At 44.6% G+C, this 27,182-nt stretch overlaps 3 protein-coding genes across 4 annotated transcripts; all 3 read left to right on the forward strand.

Annotated features, from left to right (window-relative positions):
* The first annotated feature begins 2,163 nt into the window (after positions 1-2,163).
* LOC115101627 (pro-thyrotropin-releasing hormone-A-like) lies at positions 2,164-4,865 on the forward strand. The gene is made up of 4 exons (XM_029621084.2): positions 2,164-2,277; positions 2,529-2,731; positions 3,516-4,111; positions 4,454-4,865. The coding sequence occupies exons 2-3, from the start codon at positions 2,539-2,541 to the stop codon at positions 4,097-4,099; spliced, it is 777 nt and encodes a 258-aa protein (XP_029476944.1). The 5' UTR covers positions 2,164-2,277; positions 2,529-2,538; the 3' UTR covers positions 4,100-4,111; positions 4,454-4,865.
* Positions 4,866-8,306: 3,441 nt separating this feature from the next.
* LOC115102073 (ninjurin-1-like) lies at positions 8,307-11,336 on the forward strand. Its single transcript, XM_029621632.2, has 3 exons — positions 8,307-8,651; positions 10,005-10,248; positions 10,406-11,336. The coding sequence occupies exons 1-3, from the start codon at positions 8,589-8,591 to the stop codon at positions 10,600-10,602; spliced, it is 504 nt and encodes a 167-aa protein (XP_029477492.2). The 5' UTR covers positions 8,307-8,588; the 3' UTR covers positions 10,603-11,336.
* A 35-nt stretch (positions 11,337-11,371) lies between these two features.
* Positions 11,372-27,099, forward strand: LOC115102071 (rabenosyn-5-like). Of its 2 annotated transcripts, none has more exons than XM_029621626.2 (13): positions 11,372-11,600; positions 12,950-13,231; positions 13,357-13,491; positions 13,735-13,835; positions 13,965-14,010; positions 14,166-14,327; positions 14,454-14,725; positions 14,797-14,867; positions 14,979-15,065; positions 22,839-22,941; positions 23,147-23,251; positions 23,414-23,677; positions 23,821-27,099. In XM_029621626.2, the coding sequence occupies exons 1-13, from the start codon at positions 11,372-11,374 to the stop codon at positions 24,688-24,690; spliced, it is 2,727 nt and encodes a 908-aa protein (XP_029477486.2). In that variant the 3' UTR covers positions 24,691-27,099. The 2 variants fall into 2 exon arrangements, with proteins under 2 accessions (XP_029477486.2, XP_029477487.2); XM_029621627.2 differs by having other exon boundaries at positions 14,166-14,288.
* The last annotated feature ends 83 nt before the right edge of the window (positions 27,100-27,182 follow it).

The following is a 27,182-nucleotide window of genomic DNA, read 5'->3' on the forward strand; positions in this document are numbered from 1 at the left end:
GTGGAGTGCTATAAAGGCCTGATTGGTGGAGTGCTATAAAGGCCTGATTGGTGGAGTGCTATAAAGGCCTGATTGGTGGAGTGCTATAAAGGCCTGATTGGTGGAGTGCTATAAAGGCCTGATTGGTGGAGTGCTATAAAGGCCTGATTGGTGGAGTGCTATAAAGGCCTGATTGGTGGAGTGCTGCTTCAGTCTGGCCACTCTACCATAAAGGCCTGATTGGTGGAGTGCTATAAAGGCCTGATTGGTGGAGTGCTATAAAGGCCTGATTGGTGGAGTGCTGCTTCAGTCTGGCCACTCTACCATAAAGGCCTGATTGGTGGAGTGCTGCTTCAGTCTGGCCACTCTACCATAAAGGCCTGATTGGTGGAGTGCTGCTTCAGTCTGGCCACTCTACCATAAAGGCCTGATTGGTGGAGTGCTGCTTCAGTCTGGCCACTCTACCATAAAGGCCTGATTGGTGGAGTGCTGCTTCAGTCTGGCCACTCTACCATAAAGGCCTGATTGGTGGAGTGCTGCTTCAGTCTGGCCACTCTACCATAAAGGCCTGATTGGTGGAGTGCTGCTTCAGTCTGGCCACTCTACCATAAAGGCCTGATTGGTGGAGTGCTGCTTCAGTCTGGCCAATCTACCATAGAGGCCTGATTGGTGGAGTGCTGCTTCAGTCTGGCCACTCTACCATAGAGGCCTGATTGGTGGAGTGCTGCTTCAGTCTGGCCACTCTACCATAGAGGCCTGATTGGTGGAGTGCTGCTTCAGTCTGGCCACTCTAACATAGAGGCCTGATTGGTGGAGTGCTGCTTCAGTCTGGCCACTCTACCATAGAGGCCTGATTGGTGGAGTGCTGCTTCAGTCTGGCCACTCTACCATAAAGGCCTGATTGGTGGAGTGCTGCTTCAGTCTGGCCACTCTACCATAAAGGCCTGATTGTTGGAGTGCTATAAAGGCCTGATTGGTGGAGTGCTATAAAGGCCTGATTGGTGGAGTGCTGCAGAGAAGTTTTTTTTTGCAAACATTCCTAAAAACCTGGTTTTCTCTTTGTCATTATGGGGTATTGTGTGTAGATTGATGATTAAAAAAAACTTAATTTTAGAATAAGGCTGTAACATATCAAACTGTGGAAAACGTCAAGGGGTAAGAATACTTTCTGAAGGCACTGTATGGGTTTCTGAGCTGTGTGTTAGCTGTTTGAACAGATAGTGCATAATGTCCCCAGTCCAACAGCTTCGCAAATTAGGATATATTGTTTCCATTTTAGAATAAGGCTGTAATGTATCAAGCTGTGGAAAAAGTCAAGAGGTCTGAGCTGTGTGGTAGCTGTTTGAACAGACAGTGCATAATAGGCCCAGTCCAGCCGCTTCGCAAGTTAGGATAATATTGCTTGCGCTCCTCAAAGATTTCCATCAGGTGTGGGCGGGACCACGAGTGCATTAATAAATGTGCGCTTGAGGGATGTGGTGAGCTCACATGGCGCATGAGAGGCACCATGTCTCGCACCTGTGACCGCGAGGGGCTGATGTAGAGCCTTCTGGCCATCTATTCTTAATGTGGTTTTCTTCTTATTGACTCACAGCACAGGAGCATAGCTATATCACCACAGGTTTAAATTCGATGAGAATTTAGGAAAATAATGACATGGAGATGGCGCACAACAACGTCCTTTCCAACATGACGCACCAATGAATGTCTATAATTGGAAATAGAATACAGATATAGGGGCTGTAACTAGTAGGTTTATGAATGAATCCAAACATTTTCATAGTTGACATTTAGTGTAGGCCTAATCAAAACAAACGACTAGTAAGTAAAGCCACACTCGCAAAATAAGTGAATTAATTTAAATCGGTGTTCTGCCAAATTATCGCACACACATATGATAAGAAGATTTATGAATGAATCGTCTCTTTTAGTTATCATCATCAAGTGCCAATTTCACTCCCACAGATTAGGCTGGTCGGCCCAGCTGGCGCCCAAGAGAATAACCGGACATCGTCCTCTAGAGATTATAACTGACTTTAATCCAATTGCGCACGAATTTGTGACATCATTTGAATCCTATGAAAGGAATCCTATGAAATTACTACAACGTGGTTGGCGTGACGATGGTAACCACTGACTATAAATGGCTGGACTTGTTGTATCTGCACATACCTCTAAACTTGGCCTCAATCGGTCTCCAAGCGCTGCAAGAGGCAAAGAACAACCTTTCTAGTTGGTTTGCTGCAATTAGGTTATTGAAGGTGCTGTAAGTGACACTAGCCAGAAAACAAATCTAAGGTAAGTTTGGGTCACTTTAATTCGTATTTTTGTACATGGACGTGCTCCCAAAAATTATTTGGAAATATCTATTCCAAAAAGGAATTTCCAGTTTTACGCACCAATATTGAAACGTATTATGTGCGTAAAACATAGAAAACTCTAAATTCGTTATGCAACGCCAAGTCAATGAATTATTATGCAACCTGCATGCTTTTAAAGTAGTATATCTCCACTAATAATGATATATTCTCTTGTTTTCGAACGACTAGCCAACTTACCATGAAGTCCGCCTGCCTGATCATTCTGGCATCTCTAGTGGTCTGCAACCTGACGTTGGCTCGAGGACAGGGCATCCCCGCTGAGGAGGAGACGGGGGACCGGCAGACTATTGACGATATCATCCTACAGAGAGCCGAGAGCCTCCTGCTCCGCTCCATTCTCAAAAATATAGGGGATGAGGATGGCGCGAACGGTGCTTAATAGTTGCTTTTTGATCTTTTTGGCAAAGTGGCCGCTTTTGACGAGAGCCGTGGTGTTTAACATGAATTACAAAGCAAATTAAGATGTTTTATTGTCACATTCACCAAATGATGCAGTGAAATGTGCTGTTTTACAGGGTCGGTCATAGTAGTATGGAGCAAATTAGGGTTAAGTGCCTTGCCCATGGGCACATCGACAGATTTAACGACCTTTCGGTTGATTAGCACAACGACGCTCAAACCGCTAGGCTATCTGCCACCCACTGAACACACAAATTCAAGTCATGCATTTTTATGCCTATTTATAGTAACTTTGCACGAAGACAAATCATTCGATTGTATAGTTTCACAAAGACAGATAAACTAAATTATTTCGATTACATGGTATTTATACAGAAATAACCCACCATTTCAAATGTTTTATTCGTGTTTTGTGCAAGATTAACGTGAATAAATTAATAGATTTTGTTATTTGTTCGGATGAAAATGAATTTGGATAGGGCAATCTGCAAAGCGCGCGTGCGTCCATTATTTCCCCACAGTCCTGGCACCAAAGCACACCGTTTAATGGTGGAAAAATTAAAACAGAAAAAATATTCACAGAAAAAAAGTTTTACATAGAAAAAATATATTTGAGATAACATAACTTTCACAGGTAAATTCCATTAACACGGTGTGTGTTCAAGTGGAAATGCATGTACGCATGTCATTACAAGTGGTGGTAGATTGATATTTTCCGCTGTCCCTAAACTAATAATGTATTAATTGTTTTTACAGAAGGGTTGACCTCTCAGCCAGAGTGGCTGGTGAAGCGGCAGCATCCCGGTAAAAGGTACCAGGAGGAGCTGGAAAAAAGGCAACACCCTGGGAAGCGAGAGGAGGACGAGGACGAAGACTATGACGAGGTTCAGAAAAGACAGCACCCGGGAAAACGCGAAGACGAATTTGACTCTTTTGTGGAGCTCCAGAGAAGACAGCATCCAGGCAAGCGCTTAATACTGGAGCAGATTACAGAGAACCCCGCATTTCTAAGTGAACTCTCCAAACGTCAGCACCCGGGAAAGCGCTACGTGATGTACTACAGTAAGCGCCAGCATCCCGGCAGGCGAGAGGTGGACGACGAGTCAGACGCAGGGGACCTCAGGGAGTTGGAGAAGCGCCAACACCCCGGCAAACGCTACTTGGATAACACGAGCCCGGATTTGGGCGCCAACAGTCCCTGTGACGTGCTGGACCCTGGTTGCAGTAAGGCCAACCTGTTGCTCCAGCTATTAGACAACGTGAACAAGAGTCGCGCGGAGAAGAGACAGCACCCAGGCAAAAGGTCCGCACCTGTCGAGGATTTGACCGAACAGGAGTAACTAGCGGGGCTGGTGGGTGCTGTGTGTGAATGACCGATGTTAAGAATAACATGTGTAAATTGATATAATGAATGATTTATTATGAATATAGTACGGACCCCTCTATCACAGGTAGACTACCATGTCTCTGGAAAGCTGCTTTTATGACGAATATCCAGAAAACACGCTCAGAAAGCATCTAGATCGAAAAGTTTCAATCAGATATATATTTTTTTTGCGGAAACTTGTTGGTAATTACGCACGCTGATTATCAGAATTATTAACGCTCATATGGATTTTAAGTTAATGAATAGCTGTGTTGGTTGCTGGCCCTATCTTCTTGTAATGAGATGTTCAAACATATTCTTTTTCCAGATGAAGCCCACGTGGGGAAGAAATAAAGACTAAAGCGACGGGATTAGCTATTGGCTCTGCAGTCTGTCTGTATCCAGCTGAGGACGCAGTCTCGGAATCTGCTCTTTTTCTTTCTGACCTTGAATTGAATAGGCTAAGTGTAATTTTCAGAGTTATATAAAGTAAATGTGTTATATACGACTAAATGGACCTGTAGTTTGTTTTATGATTTAGGCCTAATGCGTTTGTGGTAAAATATAAGTGGATATACCCCTGCAAAATAATTTAGTGCGTCTCTTGATTACTTTTCTACTTGAATATTCTTGCATGGTATAACAACTGATTAATTGTTGTGCATTTTCTGTTACTTTTGCCTTAAAGCCTATTATGACTCTACAACTCTATACAATAAAACGCATTGGTACAGATGACTGAGGTTTGGTCTAATACAGTATGTTTTTCGTTTGACATTCAGAGAAAGCCTCTATCCTTAGCCTATCAATTTACATGCGATGGCCATTAAATATGTTAATCCTCCCCGAGGGTTTTCAGGTGCAGTGAGCTAGCCTCCCTGCAAAAATATAGCGACCAACGTGGTCGAACTAACAAAGCAATTACAGCGCAATCGTTAATGAAAGTAAATTGATAGCAGACCGTCTGCTTGTCAGTTACGCTCGCCTCACATTTAATTAGCCTCATTCCATCAATATCTTTCCAACACTTTAACCCGCATGCCTTATAGTGCGCAGCCCTATGGGACTCCCGAGTCTGTCTAAGGCACTCCATCTCCGTGCAAGATGCGTCACTGCAGACCCTGGTTCGATTCCAGGCTGTATCACAACCGGCCGTGATTGGGAAACTCAAAATATACACTATATATACACAAAAGTATGTGGCACGCCTTCAAATGAGTGGATTTGACTATTTCAGCTACACCCATTGCTGACAGGCGTATAAAATCTAGCACCGGCCATGCAATTACCGGAGACAAACATTGGCAATAGAATGACCTTACTGAAGAGCTCAGTGACTTTCAAGGTGGCACCATCATAGGAAGACACCTTTCACACAAGTCAGTTCTTAAAATGTCTGCCCTGCTAGAGCTGCCCCAGTCAACTGTAATTGATGTTATTGTGAAGTGGAAACATCAAGATTGCAGAGTGCTGAAACACAGTGTGTAAAAAATTGCCTGTCCTTGTTGTAACACTCACTACCGAGTTCAAACTGCCTCTGGAAGGAACATCAGAGGAAGCTTCATGAAATGGGTTTCTATGGCCGAGTAGCCAACACAAGCCTACGATCACCATGCCCAATGTCAAGTGTCGGCTGGAGTGGTGTAAAGCTCACCGCCATTGGACACATTTTCTGGAATGATTAATCACACTTCACCATCTGACAGTCTGACAGAAGAATCTGGGTTTGGCGGATGCCAGGAGAACGCTCCTGCCCAAATGCATAGTGCCAACTGTAATTTTTGGTGGAGGAGGAATAATGGTATGGGGCTGTTTTCATGGTTCGAACCCCTTAGTTCCAGTGAAGATAAATCTTAACGCTACAGCATACAATAACATTCTAGATGATTCTTTGCCTTCAACTTTGTGGCAACAGTTTGGGGAAGGCCATTTCCTGTTTCAGCATGACAATTTCCCCGTGCACAAATAATTGGAACGCCGACTGCGAGCCAGGCCTAATAGCCCAACATCAGAGCCCAACCTAATTAATGCTCTTGTGGCTGAATGGAAGTCCCCACAGCAATGTTCCATCATCTAGTGGAAAGCCTTCCCAGAAGAGTGGAGGCTGTTATGGCAACAAAGGTGAGACCAACTCCATATGACTGCCCATGATTTTGGAATGACATGTTCGATGAGCAGATGTCCACATTACTTTGGTCATGTAGTGTACAACTCATCACGACCCACACATGGTTCCTACATTTCAGTCAGATTGCCCCAGAGCTTGTTGCTATATCAAGTCACTTTGACTTTGAAGAGTCAGGCTGTTGAGCAACAGATGCCATCTGTTATTAACTGACAGAAATAGGCCTGAATGAGAGCATTATAGACCCAAAGACTATGCATCCCAGATGAGTGTAATTTACACCAAATATCAGAGGATGGAGTCTAATTTAGTCAAAGAGAATTCAGCAAGCAACACGCTTTATTAAAGACACAAAGAGAGAGAGACGGAGAGGGGGGGAGGCAGAGGGGGAGAGAGTGGGAGAAAGAGAGAGGCAGAGAGCGAGTGAGAGAGAGCGAGCGAGAGAAAGAGAGGGAGACAGAGAGGGAGAGATAGAGAAAGAGGGATAGAGAGAGAGAAAGGGAGAGAGCGAGAAAGAGAGAGAGAGTACATTTTTTATTGTTTATTTCACTTTTGTTTATTATCTATTTCACTTGCTTCGGCAATGTAAACATGTTTCCCATGCCAATAAAGCCCTTGTATTGAGAGGGAGAGAGAAAGAGGTTTATAAAGTGGGAAAGAGATAATAACTATGAAAGTAACCTAGGTTGTTGGTGTCTGGGCGGTAAGAGGAAGTGAAAGGAGTTGCTTCTTCCCTATACACTGAACACTTTATGTGTCACTGTTTCCCTCCCTCTTATCCTCTATACTCCTGGAAATGCCTTGATGACAAGCTCATGTTGTGTGGGAGAGAGATGGGTTTTGCTTACAAAGACATTTCCAGGGCAATAATATCTTTCATGATGGACCTGCCACTTGTTTATTGTTTTTAAAACCCTCTCTTTTAACAGTGTAGCTAAATAATGATTCATGTTCTCTCTCTCTCTCTCCCCCTCTGTCTCCCCCCCTCTCCGTCTCTCTCTCTTTGTGTCTTTAATAAAGCTTGTTGCTTGCTGAATTCTCTTTGACTAAATTAGACTCCATCCTCTGACATTTGGTGCACACACATCAATCCGTCCATGAGCTAACACTTTTTTTCTCATGTTGTTACTCTAAAAGCACTCCAACTGTCACGCCCGGACCTTAGAGCTTTTTATGTCTCTATTTTGGTTTGGTCAGGGTGTGATTTGGGTGGGCATTCTATGTACTTTTTTCTATGTTTTTGTATTTCTTTGTTTTGGCCGGGTATGGTTCTCAATCAGGGACAGCTGTCTATCGTTGTCTCTGATTGGGAACCATACTTAGGTAGCTTTTTCCCACATGGTTTTTGTGGGTAGTTATTTTCTGTTTAGTGGTTTGCACCTTACAGGACTGTTTCGGTTATTCAATAAAAAGCATGAACACTTACCACGCTGCACTTTGGTCCGATTCCTCTTCTTCAGACGACGAAAACCGTTACACCAACTAGCTGAATCAGACAGCCGATCCCCATAAAGCAACACTGATGACGCAAAATACACAACTGTTCCAACAGATGTGCCCATTGCCAATCACATTTATCACAGACATGGCTGAAATAACACATAAAAAGTACTTATGTACTTCATTACTAACTCTCCACTCCACCTCACTACTGTAGTGATAGGAGTGAATGCCAACACAGCAGCTGTGCCCAACTCTCATCACCTCTCATCATGTCTGTCTCACTGGATACCTGGAAGTGTGTGTGTGCGCACATCTATCCGTATGTGTGTACTTGCGTGTGTGTGTGCATGCTTGTCAAACATGATCAACATTTTGTTTTGATATCCTACTTTTGTTTGTCTAACGCCACACTAAACGCTTGAAGGTAATGTTTAATGATAACTAAAATAACATCTTGTTCATTCCTGTTTGTCATCCATCAAAAAAATAGAACTTATTGAGACAATGAAACCAGAGGAGCAAGTATTATGTTCTTCATTGAGGGAAAACCCCTCCCACTCCAGAGCTGTGTGTGTACAGTATGTGTGTTGGTATCTGTTTAAGAAAGAGAAAGACCGAAAGAGAGAGCGATTGAGTGTACTGCGTTCGTAAGATTAGACAGTGGGAGGGGTAGTTTTGAATAAACAAAGCTCACACCCCTGGGAAATACACTCAACATTTTCAGTTTGGCTGCGTGAAGCCGGTGACAAGAAAGGCTACGGCAAACTGCAGATGACAGCTGATCTTTAGTCTACTTGCGAGATGTACGGTAGCCTACCGTGTGTAACGTATGTAACTATTCTAAACTAGTTTTCATGTGTTGGTTATATCGGTAACCGCAGTTGTCTTGGCCAGCATGGACAGTGAAGCAAGGGCGAATGGGGAGGACATCACTCTCAACAAACTAGACGACATAGAAGTAAGTTAAACATTATAACCTCAAACCTCAGGCTACTGTGGTGGGGTCCTAGCACATTTTTAACTGTGTCATAAGCAACTAAATAGGATGTTGTACATTTTGACTGAAAATTCGGATTTGGGCTACAAGGAGATAAATTGCAGTTATGACCCACTGGGCAAAAAAATGGTTGTCCCCGATTTATATTTACTATGTTACGTCTACCCCCGAGTCCAGGTTGTGTTTTCACATAATCTCAATCAATGTGATGACGTTGAATCAACATGGAAAACTGATTCGATTTGATGAAAAATCATCAACGTATTTAGTCTCTTTTCCACCCAACCTTTAACCTAAATCACATGACATAGTGAATTTTTTTGTTGTTGATTTCACATTGAATTCACATTAGTTGACAACTAAATGTAAATCAAAATGAGATGTTGAACTGCCGTCTGTGCCCAGTGAGGACTGTATAACTCCTACTGGTATGGACACTTCACAAAGTATTCCCCCACAATCCAATATAATTTACTGCTCGTCGTCTATTAGCTTCATTAAAGAGCATTCATAGCCTATAGTGGAGACATGAAGCGTTCCAACCTTTTGACTACGGAAATCATTTCACTGTCTGGCTCCTCGCCATATTTCTCGCCTCCGCGAAGAGCTGACTATGCCCTTTGTGTTTCGGAGTGTCGCACCCACTTGTGACATCTCGTATTTACCTTTATCCGTACTTGACAATTCCCAACCCCACCTCCGTGAGAAGATGTGGACACCCGTGTGTGATGTAGTTGTAGAACACACCCTTCTGCCATAGAGGAAAGGCAGTGCCTGTAGTTAATCCACTGCATTCGTGTGTTTGAGTGTAGCAGTGTGATGTTGTTCCCCTAGATTATACACCGAATTGCACACAAGGACCAATTCAAATAGGCCAGGTCAAGAGGGGATGTTAATAATTTGATAATAATAATAATAATTCAGTTTATAAAAAAAAAAAAGTAATTACAGCTGCATAGCTAATGTTATTCTTTGGTGTACAAGCACTTTTTCATATCAATATTGTACATACATGTGATTGTAAAAGTTTTGTATATTTTGGTTTGGCCCATCGCGGGTTATCTGTATTTTCCGTACCCCCTTTGTGTTCTCTTTTGTCTGACCTTCGGCTAGCAAGGTGCCTGAGAGCTAGGACTGCGCCAAGGGTTAACATAATGTGTGTTGTCTCTTCGTGTGCAGGGCAAATAAAAATAATTCCACCAGCAGACCTTCAGTTGTGGCAGCGTCCTAATTAAAAGTACACAATGCAGAACGAACCACGCTACATGAGCATGTGTGACCCATAAGCCTGATGGTCTACCCTCTAACCCACAGGCGAACCACGACCATCTTGACCCCTCTGGAAAGGTGTACCGAAAGATTAACATGAATCACTATGCCACTAGGAAGAGTGTAGCTCAGAGTATGCTTGATGTGGCTCTACTCATGGCTAACTCATCCCAGCTAAAGACTGTTCTATACATGGAGTCACAGTACAGATTCTACAAACCTCTCATAGTACTGCTGTCCATGTCTATTACGCTACAGGTTGTCGTGGGACTACTGCTGGTCTTTATAGGTTAGTAATACACTCTGTCACTCATTCACACATACACACGCACGCACGCACACACGCACACACACACACACACACACACACACACACACTATATGGCTATCTGTAAACAGAAAGGTGAACATGTTGAATAACCTTCCTGCTCTCTCTCTCTCTCTAGTGAAGTATGATCTGAATGATGTGAGGAAACACTCAAAGCTGAACATGATGAACAACACAGCAACAGTATTTGTTTTCTTCACAGTCATCATCAACATCTTCATCACTGCGCTAGGCTTTGAGGGTGCTGTGATAGGACTTCCAGAACCCCAATCCTTCCTTCTGACCACTGAACAGAACCAGACCGGAGGCCTCTAGACCACAACCTCAAATCATCCTCAGACAACTTGCAGGTTGTAGAACACAAGCTTAGCACAAGCTGGCCTCAATTTAACCAGAGGCTTGTACAACCTGAACACAACGTCAGCAGAAATCTGGAACCTAACCCCAACCTACAGTACTGTCAATTATCTCTACAGTGACAGGGCAGTGCAGGTGCCAGAGGTCTGCACACTCAAAAAGTTCTACAGCTACACCATCGAGAGCATCCTGACCGGTTGCAGCCCCGCCTGGTATGGCAACTGCTCAGCATCTGACCGTAAGGTGCTACAGAGGGTAGTGCGTACGGCCCAGTACATCACTGGGGCCAAGCTTCCTGCCATCCAGGACCTATATACTAGGCGGTGTCAGCGGAAGTCCCAAAAAATTGTCAAAGACTCCAGTCACCCAATTCATAGACTGTTTTATCCCCCCCCCTTTGTTTATACACGGCTGCTACTCGCTGTTTATTAACTATGCATAGTCACATTACCCCTACCTACATGTACAAATTATCTTGACTAATCTGAACCCCCGCACATTGACTCGGTACTGGTATGCCCTGTATATAGCCTCCTTATTGTTATTTTATTGTGTTACATTTTAGTTTTTGTATCCTGTAAATAGGCCTTTATAAATGTGTTGTTGTTCAGTTGTTTGGGACTCAACAGAACACAACTGCTGTTACCAAATAAACAACTCTGTGAATAAACAGCAGGAATTTCTGGACTGAATACACTACTCTCCCTTGGTCAGAGCAGGAGTGAAAATGAAAAGGCAGTGTGTGTGTGTGTGTGTGTGTGTGTACCATGTTACGATCACTCACCAGTTCTTTGTCTGTCCAGAATTGAAGAAGTACTGGTCTCAGATGGGGTCTGATGGGTATGACTGCAGAAGGTTGAAGGTTGAGACCTGTGGGCGACTCGTTGGTCATCTTCTCCCGATTCTGCAGGAGGGCCATTGGGATCTGACACAGGGAAGAGGGTTACAAATGCACGGTAATGCATGGTGCCTACTCTACACTTGTTCACCAGTCTGGACACAGTTTAGGCCTACTGCACCATGCCTTGTGCGAGAGGTATCTGCTGAGCGACAGTCTGAAGTATGGATGGCAGGTCTCTAGGCTGACGACCTCACAGATCTTCTCCAGGCCGGACATTCTCACGTCTCTCTCTTCCCTCCTCTCTTCCAGTCCACCATGAATATCTATCCTCACAACTCAGTGTTTGTGTGTGTGTGTGTGTCCAAGAACATGTGCTTCCTCTGATAAATGTATCTCTTCCTGTTATAAGACAGGGCAGTCAGAAGTGAAATCCGGGATCCTTGGGACGTCCATACCCTAAACACTAACCCCTACCTAAACCATTTAAATGTAAACTTCAGTGGGTTAGGGACGTCCCAAGGTTCCCGGATAGCACGGTCGCAGACCTAGGGTCAGGGTTCCTTTTGGCTTCAACGTGCTTTTTGTCCATTCTCACTTCCCGTCTCGGCTGTATGCTAATCACATGACGAGACTATTGACGGTATCACAGTACAGTGTGTGACTAGACCGTTTTATTATAGCTCGGTGGACTAGACTGCTAACTTTTCACCCGCGGAGAGAGCGTTGCAGCTGGAGATTAGCAACGAGCTGTCAAATATTCATACATAAACTACACCGTTAGCAGACTTACATTGCGATCTGTAAGTAAATACATCTGTTTTGGATTGTTTGTGTCATTGGAAACGGTGTGCGCTTGGTGCTGGCTAAACGTCAGAACCAGAACCATAGCTATCTCGTTAGCCTTTTGCTAACTTAGTCAGCTAGCTGTTTTTTTTTCATGGTTGCTTTATGTGTGTGAATTGTTCAGTAGCCAGCCAGCTGCCTGGTTATATATCTGTCTGTCTGGACTGGATAGTTCTACTCAAGTGATTTCCCTTCCGACTGACAATGTAAACACAGCCTACTGCTCTCGTTGTTAGCTAGCTAACTTTATTATTTCTAACACTATACATTTAGCCATGCATAGGATTTACGTGAGTAGTAAGCGTTCAATGATCAAAGACCGTTATGTCCATGTCACCTGACTAGTCGTTGCTGGATGATTTTAGGGTTGTCATTCAGTAAACCATGACTTCCATAAACAACGATCTGGACTTCTTACCTAGGGTGTAATCATTAGTCCAAACAGTGCAACTAAAACGAGAGTTAATATTGGACAAATTCAGGTAGGTCCCTCCCCATTTCGTTCCATTTGCTTCTGTTTAAGAAATGTTTTACAACAGAATCGGGGTAATATGCCCCTGTATGTTATTGTCAGAACCCTTGACCCCCTCTACTGCTTCAAGCTGTCCGTTTCTGCCTCAGGCTTTCTCCTGGTGTATAATGAAGCTGATGAGTGGTGGGCGTCACACCAAGTTGGGCGTGGCATGAGACAGGGACACACCGTGGGTGTCACTGCTACCCCCCTGCACCCCCCCATCAACATGGCCTCCAGCTACCTGCCCCCCTTTGAGGGCACAGGGGAGGTGAAGGAGGGCTTCCTGTGCCCGCTTTGCCTGAAGGACCTGCAGTCATTCTACCAGCTGCAGGAGCACTATGAGGAGGAACACTCTGGGGATGACAGACATGTCAGGGGACAGCTCAAGAGTGAGTCTCGTAATGCTTGTCTTTCCATTTAGGTCAGCTAATAATGCCCCAAGAGTGAGTCTCATAGCCGGGTAGCCTTGCCCAGTTCATTGAAGTAATCACTACTGTCATCCTGTTGGCTGCAGGTCTAGTCCAGAAGGCTAAGAAAGCCAAAGACAAGCTGCTGAAGAGGGATGGAGAGGACAAGCCAGAGATGGACAGCTATGAGTCCTTCTACTATGGTGGAGTAGACCCCTACATGTGGGAGCCTCAGGAGCTGGGTGAGACTGGGAGAGCAGTATGCAGAGGGGAAACTGGGAGAAGAGCAAAGTGGTGGGGTGGTAAAGGCCTTTACATCTGCTGCTCCAACAATCCACAGTTAACAAGAAATGTATTGGTCTGGTCATTGCATGCTACTGAGTCATCTCACCTGAATTGTAACTAAGAGTGTTGTTTTGTTATGGTCTCTAGTTTTAGAGACTTCTTCCATCCAGTCTGATGGTGTCCCCTCTTCTCCTCCGTAGGAGCCACCAGAAGTCATCTGGACTTCTTCAAGAAGCACAGAGCTGCCAGGATCGACCACTACGTCATCGAGGTCAACAAGCTAATTATCAGGCTGGAGAAAGTGAGCACACAAACAATCACAAGTCGTTTCCCCCTTGGGTTTGTCGATGTGGGTTTGACACATACAGTAGCAGTTACACACCCTTTCTGTCTGGACATGACTCACCATGTATCCTGTCTTGTGTTTCAGCTGACCTCATTTGACAGGATGAACATAGATGCAGGCAAGATTAGAGGTGGGTTGAGAGGGGGCCATATTGCAGTATATTTAGTTTTTTTCATTATCACATTATACAGGACCCACATTTGTTCTTATCGAGTACAGCTCCTCCCTGTGTGAATTTGAACGTAATTTTCTGTGTGAATCCTGAAAATCCACTCCTCTCTCCAGCGATTGAGAAGTCTGTTGTGTCGTGGGTGAGTGACTCTGATGTCCCGTTCTGTCCCGACTGCGGGAACAAGTTCAACCTCCGGAACAGACGACACCACTGCCGTCTCTGTGGCTCCATCATGTGTAAGAAGTGCATGGAGTTTGTGCCCCTGCCTTTGGCTTGTGAGTACACTGTATACACACTTACAGCGATATTACACCCATATTTAACCAGAAAATCAACAGTGACATCAGTGTTTCTCAGAATTAGTTAGTTAGTGACTCACCAACCAGTTCTCTTCTCTCCAGACAAGCTGACCAGTGGGACACGGGAGGCCCTGAGTGTTCCAGGCAGCCCGGGCCAGTCTCAGTCCCCTCCAACAGGGGGTGGTGGGGGCAGCATCAGCGGGATAGGCTCCAGGAGAGGCAGCATCAGCAGCCTGAGCAGTGTCACCTCCATTCTGGAAGAGAAGGATGACGAGAGGATCCGTTGCTGCTGCCACTGCATGGACACCCTGATGAGGAAACAGCAGAAACTGGAGGAGAAGGACCACGTGCCTGACATCGTCAAGCTCTACGAGGTAACACACTGTTGTTCACTGTGTAGTGAGCTTGCTGTCATTCACCATTCATCCTCCTGTCTTCCTTCCAGAGGCTGAGGCTGTGCATGGACAAGGTGGACGAGAGAGCTCCAGAGTACATCAGAATGGCTGAGTCTCTTAAGTAAGACGTAGTCTGTCTGAAATGACACCTCGTTCTCTATATAGTGTGCTACATTTTACGAGAGATGTATGTGGCTGTGGTTCTGTTTGGTCAAACTTTAACTTCTCACAGTGCTGGAGAGACCACCTATAACCTGGACACGGCTGGTGGACTGAGAATGGAAGTCCAGAAGTACTACGAACTTATCGATGCACTGAGGTACATACTATATACAGAATGTGTTACGTGTATGTAGGGTTGGCGATATTTGAGGGACACCTCTTCTATGATATGCTACTCTAAATATCACAATATCCTACACTACCATTCAAAAGTTTGGGGTCAAAGAAAAACATGTTTTCTGTCCATTAAAATAACATCAAATTGATCAGAAATACAGTGTAGACATTGATAATGTTGTAAATTACTAAATTGTGTTAGCTGGCTAGCTAACTAGCTAATAAAAGTACTGAGTCAGAGCAAATGTAGCTAGCTAATACAGCCTGATACCAGTGCTGGTGGAGGCTTAAATCAGCATGTTGTTTGTGTGCAACAGTATCTTCTAAGTCAAAGAGGAACAGGCCAGGCATGAATATGTTGGCTACATGAATAAAGATGTCATGTAGCCAAAGATTATAGGGTCCCCTAGGAAACACTGAACATCACTTTGGTTCCTACCCTGTCACTTTAACTTGTCCATGGCATTTTCATTCGTTGTCATGTCAAACAACACTGTATTCAAAGTGTCCACTTATTTATATTCTAACTATAGAATTGGAATAAACATTCTATTTCCATGATTCCAAAAGTTAATATTAAGTTGGTTCCCACTTTGCTGCTATAACAGCTTCCACTCTTCTAGGATGGCTTTCCACTAGATGTTGGGACATTGCTGCATGGACTCCCATTCAGCCACGAGCATTAATGAGGTCGGGCACTGATGTTGGGCGATTAAGCCTGGCTCGCAGTCAGCGTTCCAATTCATCCCAAAGATGTTCGATGGGGTTGAGTTCAGGGCTCTGCACAGGCCAGTCACGTTCTTCCACACCGGTCTTGACAAACCGTTTCTTCTTTGTGCATGGTGGCATTGTTTTGCTGAAACAGGAAATGGTCTTCCTCAACTGTTGCCACAAAGTTGGAAGCACAGAATCGTCTAGGGGTGCCCAACCAGTCTACCACGATCTACTGGTCGATCGCGGCATGCTTGCCAGTCGATTGTGAGATGATATACATCTACTAAAATCCAGCCACACAAATCAATTCCTATAATCTCTTTCACGCTATTTACATTCGACAGTCCTTCATTCATAGCAATGTCTGAAAAGTCACGTGATTTACATAAAATATGACCAGTCCCTGCCCACTTATTGACGTATGCCTAGTTAGCGTGGTCAGATGCCGCCCTCCAACGCCAAGTCGAGGTAACAGTGATGCCAGGCAGGTAGCTAGCTAGCTAACTTTGTAGTCAGATTCGTCCTTAAGTTGTGTGGTAGACAGCAGCAATAATGAGTGAAGGGAACGATACAAAAAAACAGAAAACTTATCATTTCCACAAGAATGGGAGGATGATTCTTTTTTTTATCATGTCAAACTCAAAATGTGTGTCTCATCTGCCATAATGGCATCGCTATCCCAAAGAAAGGTAAAATAGAACGACATTTAAAACCACACACAAAACCCAGGAAAGAGATTTCCCAGCAAAGACTAAATTACGAAGAGGAAAGGTACAAGAACTAAAAAAATCAACGGGCAGCGCAGAAGTCAATTTTCACAAGGCCTGTGACCGAAGGGAAGGCGGCAACCGTAACATCTTATCGTGTGAGTCACGTTCTTGCTAGGCATAAAAAGTTGTTCAAAGTTTGGGAGATCAAGGAAGCATTTATTGAGGCTACAGACTCTCTGGGGATTTTAAGAATAAGACTGAATTGATGGCTTCCATCAATGACATTCAGTTGTCTAGAAATACGGTGACAAGATGTGAGGGAATAGCGGAGAATCAACTGAAGAAAGATATTGCCAACTGCGAGTATTATTCCCTCCAGTTTGACGAGTCCACAGATATGGTAGATGTGGCACAGTTATGCATTTTCATCAGAATGTTTTTTGACAACATGAGTACAAAGGAAAAACTACAAACTACTTGCCATTTTGCCACTGAAAGGACATACAAGGGGCAAAGATATTTTTCAAGCTTTTATGGAGTTTGCGAACAAATTCCAACTGCCCTTTTGTAAGCTTATTTCCATTACTACCGATGGGGCACCCGCTATGGTAGACCGCATTATTGGGTTTGTTGCATTGTGCAAACGGGACGATTGTTTCCCGGACTTGTCTTAGTTTTCACTGCGTAGTTCATCAGCAAGCTTTGTGCGGGAAGATGTTAAACATGAAAGAGGTGATGGATGTTGCGATTGTGTGTTCTATTCGAGCAAGAACCCTACGGCGGAGGTTATTTCACGCTCACTTAGAAGAGACCGAAGCTGAACACACAGAACTGCTGCTGCTCACGGATGTGCGGTGGCTGAGCCAAGGTACATTTTTAGGGAGATTCAGTGAGTTGTTGCCTGAAATCAATGAGTTTCTCAAGGTCTCCAAACATGCAGAATATGCACAGCTAGAGGACACACAGTGCTTCCTGGATTTAGCTTTTCTCACTGACCTAACTTGCATGCTTAATGAACTGAATGTAGAGCTGCAAGGAGAAGGCAAACATGCAATCAACATGACCAGCTCTGTGAACACTTTTAAATGCAAACTACAACTACTCACAAGAAAGCTGCAACGTAAGGACCTGCACTTCTTTCAACACATGCATTCAGAACTTGAATGTCAGGGCAAGGATACAGCACAGTTTGACAGTGCACGTTACGTGGAGCAAGTCCAGAGCATCTTATCCGAGTTTGATAGGCGTTTCACTGATCACTTGAGCCTATTGATACTTATAAACTCAGCAAAAAAAAAAAAGTTTCTTTTTCAGGACCCTGCCTTTCTAATATAATTCGTAGATCTTCATTGTAAAGGGTTTAAACACTGTTTCCCATGCTTGTTCAATGAACCATATACAAATCATTAACATGCACTTGTGGAATGGCCATTAGACACTAACAGCTTACAGACGGTAGGCAATTAAGGTCACAGATATGAAAACTTAGGACACTAAAGAGACCTTTCTACTGACTCTGGAAAAACACCAAATGAAAGATGCTCAGGCTCACAGCTCATCTGAACGTGCCTTAGGCATGCTGCAAGGAGACGCATAAGACAGCTCTACAGGGAGACAGGACGGACAGCTGATCGTCCTCTCAGTGGCAGACCACGTGTAACAACACCTGCACAGGACCGGTACATCTGAACATCACACCTGCGGGACAGGTACAGGATGGCAACAACAACTGCCCGAGTTACACCTGGAATGCACAATCCCTCCATCAGTGCTCAGACTGTCCGCAATAGGCTGAGATATTGTGGACCGAGGGCTTGTAGGCCTGTTGTAAGGCAGGTCCTCACCAGACAACACCGGCAACAACGTCGCCTATGGGCACAAACCCACCGTCGCTGGACCAGACAGGACTGGCAAAAGGTGCTCTTCACTGACGAGTCGCGGTTTTGTCTCACAAGGGGTGATGGTTGGATTCGCGTTTATTGTCAAAGGAATGAGTGTCACACTGAGGCCTGTACTCTGGAGGGGGATAGATTTGGAGGTGGAGGGTCCGTCATGGTCTGGGGCGGTGTGTCACAGCTTCATCGGACTGAGCTTGTTGTCATTGCAGGCAATCTCAACGCTGTGCGTTACAGGGAAGACATCCTCCCTCATGTGGTACCCTTCCTGCAGGCTCATCCTGACATGACCTTCCGACATGACAATGCCACCAGCCATACTACTTGTTTTGTGCGTGATTTCCTGTAAGACAGGAATGTCAGTGTTCTACCATGGCCTGCGAAGAGCCCGGATCTCAATCCCATTGAGCATGGCTGGGACCTGTTGGATCGGAGGGTGAGGGCTCAGGCCATTCTCCCCAGAAATGTCCGGGAACTTCCAGGTGCCTCGGGGGAAGAGTGGGGTAACATCTCACAGCAAGAACTGGCAAATCTGGTACAGTCCATGAGTAGGAGATGCACTACAGTACTTAATGCAGCTGGTGGCCACACCAGATACTGACTGTTACTTTTGATTTTGACCCCCCACCCCCCTTTGTTCAGGGACACATTATTCCATTTCTGTTTGTCACATATCTGGAACTTGTTCTGTTTATGTCTCAGTTGTTGAATCTTATGTTCATAGAAATATTTACACATGTTAAGGTTGCTGAAAATAAACGTCTTGTTTCTTTTTTTGCTGAGTTTATGTGCTTTCCGTTTGGCATAGACATAAATGTGGAAGTCATTGCCTCCAAAATGGGATCACTTTTTCAGAAACTGAAATTCTCGCCCTTCAAAATGACATTCAGCTGAAATCCAGGGCAGCCACTGAGATGAAGGAAGAGTTCTGGGAGCTACTGCTAGAGGAGAAGTATCCCAAATACGACGTGCTTTCAATTTATCAGACCTTTTTGGATCAACCTACCTCTGTGAGTGCATTTTCTCACATGAAGATAATTAAGTCCAAGTACAGATCTACTATGACGGATGACCACCTTGTGGCCTGCATGAGACTTGCAACGCTGCTGCAGCCCTGACTATAAAAAACGACTTGCCTCCACCAATGCCAAAAGTCACACTAAGGTAGGAAATTAAATGAGTTGCACTTATTTGTGTAAAACATGTTATTGGTCCACATTATATTTGGGTATCATAGCAACAGGTTCATACTCAGTGGTGTGTTGCGTTTCATACATTTTGTTGGTTGGTTTAGATTTAGAGACTGGTAGATCTCATCAGCCTGGAAAATGAAAAAGTAGATTTCACGTCAAAGAAGGTTGGGCACACCTGGTCTAGAATGCCATTGTATGCTGTAGCGTTAAGATTTCCCTTCACTGGAACTAAGGGGCCGAGCCCGAACTAAGAACAACAGCCTCAGGCTATTTCCTTCTCGACTAAACTTTACAGTTGGCACTGCATTGGGGCAGACTGTCAGATGGTGGGGCGTGATTCATTTATCCAAAGAACATGTTTTCACTGCTCCAGGGTCCAATGGCGGCAATGCATGGTGATCTTAGGCACTTGGTGGTCCCGTTCTGTGAGCTGTTGTTGCTCCTAGACATTCCCACTTCACAATAACAGCACTTACAGTTGACCAGGGCAGAAATTTGACAAACTGACTTGAAAGTCACTGAACTCTTCAGTAAGGCCATTCTACTGCCAATGTCATTCTACTGTTTGTCTATGGAGATTGCATGACTTTGCGCGATTTTATACACCTGTCAGTAGGGTTGCACATTTTGGGGAATATTCAGAGGTGAAAACTTTCCATGGGAATTAATGGAAATATATGCAAATGGTTATTAATACCATTTTAAATGTAGATGCTTTTTGCATTGGGTAGATTTACCATATATGGAGACAGAAACAGAAACCCTATACCATATCATAAGTAGACATAATTTCAAATTATTAAATCGTTCCAATAGAAGAAAAAAAAAGCCTCAAATTTGCCCGGATGGCCACCAATTTTTCAACCTTTGTATTGGTCAGCCTGTTGTGTGTGTGTGTTCCCAAACAAGGACCAGTTGCGCTCTGAGTTGGCTGATGTTAGTGGCTGATGAGATATGTTGGCACGACTGCCATATTGCATCTCCATCCCAAAGCCCTTGCTTGGAAGTGTACTTCGCCAGACTGCCAAGAACCTTGCCCTCATCCAGGCCAAGGTGGCGAGACACAGTAGTGATGAAACCATAGGCCTTGTTGATCTCTGCACCATACTTAGGGTCCAACATGTACGCTGCGGCGTGTATGGGCTTCAGGCAGAAGTCTTCACGCTTTTTGATGTATTTCAGAACTGCAGTTTCCTCTGTTAGAACAACAGTGAAGTGGGCAGGGCAGTACAGATTTGTTATCTTACATCTACAAGCAGAGTCTGAACATCAGACAGGATGGCATTGTCTCCCTCAATCCGTGCAATGGCTACTGCTATAGGTTTCAGGAGTTTCAGGCTGCTTACCACTCTCTCCCAAAATACATCATCCAGGAGGATCCTCTTGATGGGGCTGTCCATATCGGCATATTGTGATATGGCCATTTCTTGGAGAGACTCCTTCCCCTCTAGGAGACGGTCAAACATGATGACAACAACACCCCAATGGGTTTTGCTGGGCAACTTCAATGTGGTGCTCTTATTCTTCTCACTTTGCTTGGTGAGGTAGATTGCTACTATAACTTGATGACCCTTCACATACCTAACCATTTCCTTGGCTCTCTTGTAGAGTGTACTGTATCCATTGTTTTCAGTGCCGTGATGTCCTTGAGGAGCAGATTCAGTGCATGAGCAGCACAGTCAATGGGTGTGATGTGAGGATAGGATTCCTCCACTTTAGACCAAGCAGCTTTCATGTTCGCAGCATTGTCTGTCACAAGTGCAAATACCTTCTGTGGTCCAAGGTCATTGATGTCTGCCTTCAGCTCATCTGCAATGTAGAGGCCGGTGTGTCTGTTGTCCATTGTGTCTATGTGCTCTTGTAGAATACTGTTTGAGGGGTGGAGATAATGTAGTTAATTATTCCTTGCCCACGAACATTCAACCACCCATCAGATTATTGCAATACAGTCTGCTTTCTCTATGATTTGCTTGATCTTCACTTGAACTCTGTTAAACTCTGCATCCAGCAAATGAGTAGATAAAGCATGTCTGGTTGGAGGGGTGTATGCTGGGTGAAGAACATTCAGAAATCTCTTCCAATACACATTGCCTGTGAGCATCTGAGGTGAACCAGTTGCATACACAGCTCGAGCAAGACATTCATCAGCATTTCTCTCACTACGTTCCTGTATTGAGTCAAGAAAACTTCTGATTCCAGGAAGACCATGAGCTGTTTCTATCGATAAGGTGTCTGATTCATCATTTTCACCTCGAATAGAAGTAGAGGGACTTTTGTCAGAGGTTGCTTGTTGTGAGCGCTGATGGAACTTTATGCACTTGGCTAGATGATTCTGGATTTTTGTTGCATTCTTCACATGATTTGCCACAGTATTTACAAAAGTACACTTTTCCTTCTACATTAGCTGCAGTGAAATGTCTCCACACATCAGATAATGCCCGTGGCATTTTCCTGTAAAGATTCGAAAAAAAGGAGTAAAGAAAAATATAATTCCATGTACAGATAAATTGTTAAAGCAGTTAGATTAAACAACTCCTTTGTAAGATAAATGTTTTAAAATGAAACATGTATGGAAACAGGTGAATTAACACTCCTTAGTTAGCAGGCTCAAGAAAGCTAAAACCCACATGGTAGCAAAAACTAACTAGCATAAATTGTTAACAAGTTAGAAAGGAGTTAAAAACACTTTGCTGTAGGCTACTATTTACTAGTTAACAAAAAATAATATGTCATATAAATATATTCACCCCTGCCAGTATTGTAATCAAAACATACCAGAAAGCATGTAGTCCTTGACTCACAGTCTAGTAGTGTGGGCCCAATAGCATCTCATTAGTGTGCAAGAGCTTGAGAATCAGCTGCACATGTGATGGAAGAGTGCACTGCATATGTGATGGAAGAATGCACTGTGCATGTAGAGGATTGCAATTCCATTGAATTGGGGATAGTTCAACCAAAATATGCCACAAGACCTAGAATTGCCTTATGTGTATCCCACAAAAAAGGTTCACTATTATAAGCTAACTTTTCTTTGAAGAATTTAAGCAAGATTCCCAAAGTTCCCGGGCTTTACTTCCCATGGAATATTTTCTGGAAAGCTTTCTGGAAAGCTTCCACTAATTTGAAGGGATGTCCACCTACTTCTGTGTATATATAGTGTATTTTGGCCCAACTGTAGTTTGAATAAAAGTGTCTGCTAAATAATCATATTCTTGTAACATTCTCTATGTATTTCTGTCAGTAAGAGGATCTTAACACTGGGAATGAAGGAGGAGCCACAGCCCCATCCAAAGAATCTCCAGCTGCAGAGGATGGTCAGATACACAGCCACACTGTTCGTCCAGGTGAGACAGAGGGTACACTACTGTACATAAAGAGCAGTTATGGATAAGCTGAATGGTGTGGTGAAGAGTGAATGATTGGTCACTTTCCCCAGAATAATAGCTCAACACAACACATGCAAACACCTCCCTCTCTTTCTCAACCCTTTTCTCTCTCTTTCTCTGTTTCTCTCCATCTCTCACTCCCTATCCCGCCCCCCTCCTGCAGGAGAAGTTACTGGGTCTGATGTCTCTGCCCACTAAGGATAAGTATGAGGAGCTGAAGATGAAGCGGAAGCAGGAGCAGGAGAAGAGGCTCGCCCAGGAAAGACTGGTGAGGAGGCTGCTTATTGTTTAAACTAAAGACCCAATAATGATACTCCAAAAAGGGTCTGATATGTCTGATACCAGGAAAGCTAAAAGCAACTGCTTTTATAAGTAGTGTATTAAATAGTAAAGCTGTCTCTAAAAGCGTACCTTTCTATCTTCCTGCCAGGCTGCCCAGAAGAGAAGGCAGGACTCTGAGAAGAACCGCCCAGCCTCTAGCACCAACGGGGAGCCTCCCCAGGCCCCCAGAGTCCCCCACATGACCAAAGCTGGAGGCTGGCTGCCCTCCTCAGACACCCTCCACACCCACGGGGAGCTGGAAGACCCCATGCTGCAGCAGATAGAGAATATCCGGTCGTTCCTGCGGCAGGCCAAGGCCGCCCATAGACATGACGAGGTGGCCATGCTGGAGGAGAACCTCAGGCAGCTTCAGGTGGGGAAACCTACATAATGTTACAAAATGTAGCTGCGATATGTACTGCGATTACAATGCAATGGACCGTAACAGGGCTCTGGTCAGAAATAGTGCACTGTGTAGGGACTAGGGTGTGATTTGTTGAACTGTGTGTTCTCCAGGATGAGTACGACCAGCAGCAGACCCACCTGGCCATCACTCTGTCCCAGAGACCGGGCCAGGAGGAGCTGCAGCACCTGGAGGACAGGGAGAGGGGGAAGATGAAGCACAGGGCTCAGAGCCAAGCCCCAGGATCCACTCAGGCCACATACACCTGGCAGGGCTCACTGAACCTAACTGATACAGGGAGCCTCCATAGGGAGGGGGAGGAAGAGAACGAGGAGGAAGAGTTGACCCCTAAAGCAGAGAGCAGCCCCCCATCCATGAGGGCCTTCCCTGCCCTAACGGACCAGGATGAGGAGTCGCCCCCGTGGCTGGGGGGAGATGTAGAGGGACAGAACAGCGCCTCCTTCAACCCCTTTGAGGAAGACTCCACCACGGTGGAGGAGGATCCGTCCAACCCGTTCTCAGAGGAGATCCAGAAGGAGCACAAGGAGGTAGCTAACGGGAAGAAGGAGTACAACCCGTTCTCAGAGGAGATCCAGAAGGAGCACAAGGAGGTAGCTAACGGGAAGAAGGAGTACAACCCGTTTGAGGAGGAAGAGGAGGGCGGGGTGCAAGGGCAGGCTGATGGCGTCACAGGCAACCCTTTCGAAGAGGAGGAGGAGAACGATGAAGGTAACCCTTTTAAAGAGGCTTCTGGGAATACCCTGCCGGGAGCCTCGACCAATCCCTTTGAAGAGGAGGGTGAGGCGGCAATGCTGGACGTTGACCTGATCGAGGAGGAGTTGCTGCTGCAGCAGATTGATAACATTCGGGCGTACATCTTCGACGCCAAGCTCAACGGGAGGCTGGATGAGGTGGAGCTGCTGTCAGAGAACCTGAGAGAGCTGCAGCGCACCCTGCAGGAACAGAAGCTTAAGACACACTGACAGAGACATTACCTCCGTCTCTACTTTTCTCATCCTCCATGCCATCACCTGATTCTTACAACAGGGCTGCCCACCCAGGGCTAGAAGCTAATCCTGCGACTCTACAGTAGTTCCCTTTAAAGCTGGGATCCGCAAAAGGCGAAACATCGCCACTGGTCGCCCCCAGGTGCATTTGTTATTGTTTTTCAAACGGAGGAGATGAGCATCCAGTATCATGATAAAAACAGTTTGTAGTACATACTCTACTGTTATATCCAGAGGAGGCTGGTGGGGGAAGCTATTGTAATGGCCGGAATGGAATGATTGGAACGGAGTCAAACGTGGTTTCCATATGTTCTGTGTGTTTGATAACATTCCATTTCAGCAATTACAATGAGCCCATCCTTCTGTAGCTCCTCCCACCAGCCTCCACTGGTTCTATCTCATGTGCAATGATGTCCGATGAAAAAAGTGTTTGTTTGAAGTAACGTCTTTGTTGTTGTAATAACGCAAACAGACATGGCAGTTTCACCGCTAATGATTCCAGCTTTAAATGGCCAATGATCTCATTGATTCTGGGTTGGTTAAGGTCCGTGTTAGGTGGGTTAAAACATTTGTGAAGGAACCACCCACCCCCCATTCCCCTTGAGTATTAGCCCTCTAGACCAAGGGCCGCATCTCAATAGTCTATACTCCCTCTCCTTCATCTGTATTGATGTGAATGAACTGCACAGGTGACAGCACCTAGCATTATTTCTTTGCCGATCCTGATCATCCTGCCATGTAAGTGCAGGGTCAATGAGAGGAGACAAGGAGAGAAAGCAAAACTAGTCTATTGAGACCCTGCTCAGTGTTATGCAGCCTAGCACTAAAAGGAGATGCATTTACATTTCTTCACTCTTGTACATACTAATAACACTCACACTCTATGAAGGCCTCATTTAGGAGCCCTGTTGTTTTTGTAATTCTATCTGTATGGTAAGAAGAAGCACAAGGGCAGAGTAAGTCAGCACTTCCAGACAGTTGTGCACAGTCAGCCACAGGAGGTAGGATCCATGGGGTCATATTTGGGCAACAGAGGCCTGACATCGTCTGTAGTCCTGCTATTCAATACCGATACCTTATGTAGAACCAGGGTTGCAGTTTTTGGAAATGTTATGGTCTTCTTGAACGAAAACGTTCACTCTGAACTGACAGCTGTCGTCGGCACCTGAATACTAAGCATGACTAACTTGTTACTGCTACATTTTGTCTGTCAGATCTTCACATGCATGTTTGAGTTTGTATGGGAGTGGAACCCCATTGCCGTTAAGACATCTTTTCTCTGTCATCCCTGGGGGTCCAGTGACCGCTAGAAAGAGAATGTTGATGAAACATTAAGCCATGGTGAGCGATACCAACAAAAAAACAGTTTTAAAATCCTGCTTTGCTTTCAGGGACTCCTTCTGTTAGCTGGTTATGTCTATTGAATGACTAAGTTGAAGCGCAGGATAGATTCTTTTTTTTTTGAGTGTGCATGATATCACTGAGACGCTTCTGCAGTGGTCCAAAGTAGGCTAGTCTTTCAATTATGATTTTGTCCTAGTCTCGCTCCCTGCGCTGTGTTCTCCTCCCAACACAGTGGAGACAAATCCTAACCCTGTGTTTTCTCTTAGTGCACCAATGATGGCAGGGTCAGAATCTGTCCTGCTCTTAACTTACTTTCTCACCCTGCAAACATCCAGTGTACTTTCTCATATGCCAACTTAACTACAGTATGTATTTATGCAACTGGTTCAACCAAGTCTCTTAACTGCACTTACCAATTAACACACAACACCGTTGTTGCACTGGAGATGTTTAGGTCCGAGGCACAGAATAATAGGTTACTTTACCCAGAATGCTCCATCTGTCACAGCATCAGCCTTCAACTCTGTATTCATAAGGTCTTGGCAAAACTTACATCTTGATTTCTCATTGGTAATGAAAAAACACTAAACCGATTCAATTCTACCTAGTATTATCACATACTGTGGCAAACTGTTTCCTGTTGTACTTTGTATCCAAGTACTAATTTCCTTGCCTTATACAACAGTACTTGATATTAAGTTGAACTAAAGCAGTATTGTTCGCTGTAGTCTTATGCACACTCAACTGTGTTGTAGCTAAACAGAACCTTCTGAAACATGCATAATTTATTTGTGGCAAATATTAATGAACTGTTGAGCTTTTTCATAATGTTGCCTGTTTACCTGTCACTGGCTCCGTTTACACAGGCAGCTCAATTCAGATTCCCCCCCACTAAATTGGTCTTTTGACGAATCACATCAGATCTTTTCAGAGCTGATTGACAAAAGACCAATTATTGAAACATCCGAATTGGGCTGCCTGTCTAAACAGCTATTGAGGCTCCATCACTCAACACTAATTAAAGACATGACCTATGAAGAATTGGAAGGGTGGCATTTTCATTTATCGACATTACAGGATGCGAGTGTGTGTTGCAAATATTATGCATCAACTCCACACATACA

The sequence above is a fragment of the Oncorhynchus nerka genome, unplaced genomic scaffold, assembly GCF_034236695.1.
Source record: "Oncorhynchus nerka isolate Pitt River unplaced genomic scaffold, Oner_Uvic_2.0 unplaced_scaffold_19___fragment_4___debris, whole genome shotgun sequence".
NCBI classification, from domain to species: Eukaryota; Metazoa; Chordata; class Actinopteri; order Salmoniformes; family Salmonidae; genus Oncorhynchus; species Oncorhynchus nerka.

Coding starts and splice junctions, on each gene's coding strand:
- LOC115102071 (XM_029621626.2), top strand. CDS start 11,372: ATGAAAAGGCAGTGTGTGTGTGTGTGTGTGTGTGTGTACCATGTTACG. Junction 13,232..13,356: donor TGTCAGGGGACAGCTCAAGA/GTGAGTCTCGTA, acceptor TGTTGGCTGCAG/GTCTAGTCCAGAAGGCTAAG. Junction 23,678..23,820: donor AGAACCTCAGGCAGCTTCAG/GTGGGGAAACCT, acceptor TGTGTTCTCCAG/GATGAGTACGACCAGCAGCA.
- LOC115101627 (XM_029621084.2), top strand. CDS start 2,539: ATGAAGTCCGCCTGCCTGATCATTCTGGCATCTCTAGTGGTCTGCAAC. Junction 2,732..3,515: donor GGATGAGGATGGCGCGAACG/GTGCTTAATAGT, acceptor TTGTTTTTACAG/AAGGGTTGACCTCTCAGCCA.
- LOC115102073 (XM_029621632.2), top strand. CDS start 8,589: ATGGACAGTGAAGCAAGGGCGAATGGGGAGGACATCACTCTCAACAAA. Junction 8,652..10,004: donor ACAAACTAGACGACATAGAA/GTAAGTTAAACA, acceptor TCTAACCCACAG/GCGAACCACGACCATCTTGA. Junction 10,249..10,405: donor ACTACTGCTGGTCTTTATAG/GTTAGTAATACA, acceptor CTCTCTCTCTAG/TGAAGTATGATCTGAATGAT.